The 6578-nt window shown below is 50.5% G+C and overlaps 1 protein-coding gene across 2 annotated transcripts in view; it reads left to right on the plus strand.

The window, feature by feature from the left end:
- Window positions 1-269: 269 nt before the first annotated feature.
- The window catches only part of ADAR (adenosine deaminase RNA specific), a 38434-nt gene continuing 32125 nt past the window's right edge, over window positions 270-6578 (plus strand). For both annotated transcript variants that reach the window (XM_004388557.2, XM_023742571.1), the window contains exon 1: window positions 270-511. In XM_004388557.2, coding sequence (XP_004388614.2) covers window positions 479-511 — 33 coding nt within the window. In that variant the 5' untranslated portion in view covers window positions 270-478. The remainder of the gene's footprint in view (window positions 512-6578) is intronic.

The following is a 6578-nucleotide window of genomic DNA, read 5'->3' on the forward strand; positions in this document are numbered from 1 at the left end:
TCGCTGTGTCTTTGTTTTCCTTCTGCTTTATCCCGTGTAGTCCTGAGAGGGCTGGGAGGGGAATTAGGAGCTCAGTGAAGCTGTATTTATAGCTGTTTTCCTAAAGAAAGGCTACGTTCCCTCCTCTTAGGCAAGAAAGGGATCAGATGGGTCATCCCCGTGAAACCGTCAGCTCCCGCCTGGATTTGCCTAAACTCCTCCTCTTGGGCAAAGTTTCTAGAGGGGAAGGCTTTCTGCGGAAACGAAAGCGAAACTGAAGCGGAGCCATCTTCGGAGCCGCGGCCCAGCTCGCAGGGCGGCCCCGGGGAGGCATTTCCTGGCCCGCCGGCCCCCAGGTGCCTCCTTGCTTAGGTGAAGCAGCAGTTGGGAGCCCGCCCGGGCCGCTGCCGCTGCCGCTGCCGCTGCCGGAGGTTTGCAGGCCCAGCGCGGGGGACGAGGGTGTGCTGCCGGCCGGCGGGCGGGAGATGCCTCGGGCGGCATGATGGACCCGTGGCAGGTGATCTGGCGACAGGTGAGCGGGCCGCCGGCCACGCAGGTCCGTGGGGACCCCCTCTGGACGGGGATACTGTCTCTGGAGCCCTGGACTGGGCTTTACAGCGTCACGTGAAACCCGTGAATTTTGTGCTTTAGTCCATGGCATATGCGCCTTGTGTTCAAGTGTTTTCATTTTGTTCTTTTTCTTGCCAAGTAAAGCGGCTGTTCCAGGAATTTGTATCATGCCAATTACTCTGCTGCACTGAGCGTTGCGTGGAGGAGCGCTCGTGGGGAAAGGCAGCCGGGTCTGAGGAGCCAGGCCTGAGGCTACCTGAAAGCAGAGACCCCCTCTCCCTGGCAGCTGCCCCCTCCCCTTTAGCCTCGTGGAGAACATTCTTTCCTTTGAGGAGCCCTCCACTCTCCACGCTTTCCACCTCCTGAGCTTTGGGGAAATTGTAAGTAGCCCTTAACCTGCAGGAGAAAGTTGATAGCGTTATTCATAATTACTAAAAACTGGAAAAATCGACATGTCCTTCAGCAGCTGAATTGATAAACTGGGATAACGTCCATACAAAAATGGAATGCTGCTCAGCAGTAAAAAGGAACGAAGGACGGTGCTGGCAACTCCACGGATGAACCTCAAGTGCCGTAGCTAAGCAGAAGAGGCCAGACTCAAAAGGCTGCATTCTGTGTGATTCCGTTTACCCCGCGTTCTGGAGACAGCAGAGCCAGCTGTGGGATGGCAACAGAAACAGACCAGTGGTTGCTGGGGGCTGGGGGAAGAGATTGACAGCAAAGTGGGGAAATGGAAATGTTAATTATGGTGGTGGTTTTAAGGCTGTATGATCTTGTCAAAGAATTGTACACTAAAAAAGGTAAATTTTGATTCTGTATGTAAATTATTCTTACAGATTTTAAAAAGCTGACTCATGGCGACCCTATGTGCCAGAGTAGAATTGTGCTCCATAGGGTTTTCAGTGGCTGATTTTTCAGAAGTAAATCACCAGACCTTTCTTCTGAGGTACCTGTGGGCGGACTTGAACCCACAACTTTTTGGTTAGCAGCCATGTGTGTTAACCATTTACACCACCCAAGCACTTCTTAAAAGGATTCCCATTGCCATCGAGTCGATTGTGACTCACAGTGACCCTGTAGAACAGAGTAGAACTGCCCCCATGGGATTTCCAAGGAGCAGCTGGTGGATTCGAACTGCCAACCTTTGGGTTAGCACGTGTAGTCTTAACTGCTGCGCCACCAGGGCCTAAACTGAAGGAAAAGGATTTCTTTGTATACCGTTTGGAGCCTGTTTGGCAGCCCCGGGGGCTCGTCTTTTGGTCCTAAGTATGTGAGACGAAATTAGAGTGAAATTGTGTGGACACTGAATGTCAAATGACTGTTCCCTCGTTTGCATAGTAGATAGACGAGGGGCGGGGCACTGTTGAGAGCTTTGGGAAATCACCGTGGATGTCTTCCTTTCTTGTTCTCTCCTGTGTTCCGTGTGTATCCACATGGCTGTTCTCAAGTGGTGGTTTGTTTGGCTTTTAAGGGGTGTTAGGGGGTATAAGTGGGAGAAAGATGTGGCAGTCTGCTTCCGTGAAGATTCAGAGACTTGGAAACCCTACGGGGCAGTTCTACTCTGTGCTGTAGGGTCACTATGAGTTGGAATCATCTGGATAGCTATGGGTTTAGCGGTGTAAAGAAAATGTTAATAATCTTTTCCTCTAATCCTACTTCCCTAAAATAACCATTGTTAACAGATTCATGTTGCCTTGCCGTCTTCCTTTTCTCTGTGTTCATTCTGAGAGACAGACAGACACACACACACACACTCGTGGGTTCTTTCCTTTTCTTTACCAGGAAAGAAGGGCTTCTAGCATATACGTTACTCTGCAGCTTGCTGTTCTTGTTCCGTTTAACATTACATCATTCCTAAATTTTCTCCAGGTTAATACGAATACATCTAACCCATTTAACAACAAGAAATGGTGAATACTCTTCCATAGCATGAATGTATCATAATTTTTCAATTCCTCTTCTATACATGGACATTGAAGTATTTCCAGGTTTGGCCGAGTGGTTTCAGTTTAAATCTAGAAAACGTTTATCTAGAAACTGACTTTGTGGTGGTTTGGTGCTGTTGAGGTTTGGTTTATAACGACTCCATGTCTCGCCGCGGAGAACTTCCTCATAGGGTTTTCTAGGCTGTCATCTTTACTGGAGCGGGTAGATCCTCAGGTCATTCTGTGTAGGTGCTGGTGGGTTCGAACCACCACCTTTTTGATCAGCAGCCAAGTGCTTAACCACTGCGCCACCAGGATGCCTCGGAAACTGACCTTAGACACTTTGAAACAAAGTTCTTTTTCCAAGGTCACTCAGAGAGCAAGTCAGGAAACCCCTGAAGTCCCTGTAACGGAGCTCTGGGGGCTGGACACGCACCCTGCACACTGATAGCTCTGCCCCTGGCTGTACGGAGAGGTACTGTGTGCAGCCGGGGGAGCGAGGGAGGATGCGATTGCTCGTGCGGGCGTCTTCGTATGGTCGCTAACGCTGGTTCAGGGTCAACTCTGTGCCAGGGGCTGGGGATGCAAAGGTGGTGGAAGCATGGTCCTTGCCCCCACGGAGCAGCCCCCCATTAATGCTGCATGTATCGGGAGGAGAGAGCTGAGTATCATTTATAGGACCAGTATTGTTAGTCACCTTTCAGACACACCGCTATCTGTGTGTGCTATGATTTAAAGTAAAATAAATGTGGTTTTTATATGTATATGTATATTGGAGGCCTGGTGGCACAGTGGTTAAGAGCTCAGCTGCTAACCAAAAGGTCGGTGGTTTGAACCTACCAGCTGCTCCTTGGAAACCCTGTGGGGCAGTTCCACTCTGTCCTGTAGGGTCGCTATGAGTTGGAATCAACTCAGTGGTAGCGGGTTTTTTTTTGGTTATGTGTATATGTACACACACACACACACACACAGAGACACACACACACAGATACACACACATAGACACACACAGACAGACACACACACACAGACACACACAGACACAGACACACACACACAGATACACACACACAAACGCACACACACACAGACACACAGACACATACACACAGCCCTGGTGGCGCAGTAGTTAAGAGCTATGGCTGCTAATCAGAAGGTGAGCCATTGGAATCCACCAGCCGCTGCTTGGAAACCCTGTGGGGCAGTTCTGCTCTGTGCTGTAGAGTCACTGTGAGTCGGAGTCCAGGAGCTCCGGTAAAAGGTAAAGTGGGTTAAGTGGTGAGGGCTGAGTGGAAGACGTTCCAGGAGAGGAAACTCCCATAGGCTGGGCGAGGTGGGAGTCAGAGGTCTCTGAAAGCCAAGGCGTTAAGGAGGTCTGTAAGGAAGGGGTCAGAGTTGTGATCGGTGGCAGCAGCATTGAATTGGAATGTCAAGGGTTGAAAAGATTAGAGACTCCTGGAGTCACCCCAAAAACCCATTGCCATCAAGTCGATTCCGACTCATCGCGGCCCTATAGGACACAGTAGGACTGCCTCATAGAGTTTCCAAGGAGTGCCTGGTGGAGTCGAACTGCCGACCTTCTGGTTAGCAGCTGTAGCTCTTAACCACTACGCCACCAGGGTATCCTGCAGTCGCCCAGGTGAGAGCTAACGAGGGCGGGAACTGGAGAGAGACACATGTGAGAAAAAATGCAGGGGTAGTAGACCAGACAAGGTTGGGCCACTGCCTGATTACACGTTTGAGACAAGGAGGCACGCAGGCAGCCATGCGGCAAAGGCGACTCGGGTTCCAGCCTTAACAACCAGGGGGAGAGTGATGCCGTGAACAGAAATAAGAAGGGCAGGAGAAGGAGCTGGGTTTGAGGAGGATGATTAATTTGGCCCAGAATATGTGGGGATGGAGGTAATGGCAGGATATCTAAGTGGACAGTCAGTCCAGGCATTTGGAAATTCAGATCTTAAGCTTCAGTACAAGGTGGTGGCTGGAGATAAGAGATGGGAGCGCTGTTGCTTAAGGGGACTGGGTTAGGTCGGGGAAGTGGATGAAACCAACTCGGGGACAGAATGTATAGGAACAAGTCCTTAGACAAAACCTTGGGGTCTGATTATATGTGAGGGGTAGAGAAAGGGAAGGAGACAGACAGAAGGAAAAAGAGGTGAGAGGAGACCTTTGGTGCTATGTCACCCAACTCCTGGGAAGAGAATTTTCAAAGAGGGTTCCATCCGCAGTGAGCCAGTGAATGTCTGTGGCACTGAAGTGACCTCCAGATAGTTGGTAGTGAAGACCCAGGTGAGGTCAAGAGGAGACGTTCGTATGGGCCTCAGCATGAGTCCCGTCCTTCCCAGCGCCATTTAGAAGCTTTGGGACAGGAAAGAGGACAGCGGGCCTTGGGTGGAGAAGGGATCTGACCATGAGATCCAGGCTGGGTAAGGATGTGGGTGAAGCTAGAACAGGGAAGAATGAGGAGTGGCCGACGGGCAGCCACAGTAGGGTCACGTGAAGAGCATGTTCCGTAGAGTAAGGAGTACAAGTGGTAGAAACACAGGGAAGTCATCATTGGAGAAGAGCAGGAGTCTGCAGCAGGAGCCCACAGGCCCAGCCCAGCCCTCCACCTGTTTTTGTAAATAGAGTTTTATTGGAACTTAACCACACCCGTTTGTTTTCATATTGTCTGTGGCTGCTTTGGGACCCCGGTGGCACAGTGGTTAAGAGCTCTGCTGCTAACCAAAAGGTCAGCAGTTCAAATCCACTAGGCGCTTCTCGGAAACCCCATGGGGCAGTTCTACTCTGTCCTGTAGGATCGTGATGAGTTGGAATCAGCTGGATGGCAGTGCGTTTGGTTTTTGGTTTACTGGCTGCTTTGTGCTACCATGGCAAGGTTACCTGGTCCTTTACGGAAAAAGTTTACAGACCCTCGGAGAGGAGTTTCAGGGTTTGGGGGGTTGGTGGTGGCCATTGTTACGTGCCGTCAAGTTGATTTTGACTCCTAGCAACACCATGTGACAGAGGAGAACTGCCTCGTAGGGTTTTCTAGGCTGTAATCTTTACAGGAAGGAGCCCTGCTGGCACAGTGGCTAAGCACTCAGCTGCTAACCAAAAGATCGGGGGTTCAAACCCACCAGCCGCTCCATGGGAGAAACGTGGCAGTCAGCTTCCGTAAAGATTACAGCCTTGGAAAGCCCATGGGACAGTTCTACTCTGTCGTGTAGGGTCACTATGAGTCGGAATCAACTCAATGGCAATAGGTTTGATTTTTTGGTTTGGGAATCTTACAGGAGCAGATCACCAGGTCTTTCTCCTGCAGAGACGCTGGGTAGGTCTCTGAGACCTACCCATGAGAGCAAGGAGTAAGACTGTGAGAATCCCCTAATTGTGGCAGGGGGTGTGAGGCAGTAGAAGGCTGAGGAGTGATGCTGAAGTTATTGAAGAAAGGGGGACAGCTGCCTGCAGGTCCCTGTGGTCTTCAGGAGAACCACAGATGAGGGGACGTAAGCATGAGGACGTGTTGTTGCTAGTTGTTGCCCACCCCCTAAATCTGAAAGCTCCAGGGGAAAGGAAGCAAGGTGTTTCCTGACACCCCCCACCCCACCTCTGCCACCCACCATGAAGGGCACCTGGGAGAGGGAAGCACTGGTGTGATGTGGGGGCTAGGGGGAAGAGACCACATGGCCCAGTGTTTCAGTAAATGTAGGGCAGCCTGTGAGAAGATGCGGTAGCTTAGAAGGACATGTAGTGAAAGAACTACATTTGGTGGTAGCTGGAGAGGAGGAGGGGACTTAGATGGCAAGGCTAGATCCTGCGGGCACCACACATCCAAGCGTCCTGAGCCCGGGTGGTTTAGGTACAAGTACCAGATGTCCCTTTCCAGCCTGAGTACCACTTTGGAGAGTGAGAACAATTTGCCTTTTTTTATAAAGAAACTCTCCAGCTCCCCTAAAACCAAAGTTTGATCCTCTGAGGATGGCGGTTGTGAGCAGACGAATCTAGAAAGTGCCTTTCCTTCCCCATGTGAAGATTCTTCCTTGGTATCACTTGGAGGGCTGGCGTCTGATTTTATCAAATCAACTTAAGTTTTTTTTTTTTTCTTTCACTTTGCATAATATA

This window comes from Trichechus manatus, unplaced genomic scaffold (assembly GCF_000243295.1).
Source record: "Trichechus manatus latirostris isolate Lorelei unplaced genomic scaffold, TriManLat1.0 scaffold00213, whole genome shotgun sequence".
Lineage (NCBI taxonomy): Eukaryota > Metazoa > Chordata > Mammalia > Sirenia > Trichechidae > Trichechus > Trichechus manatus.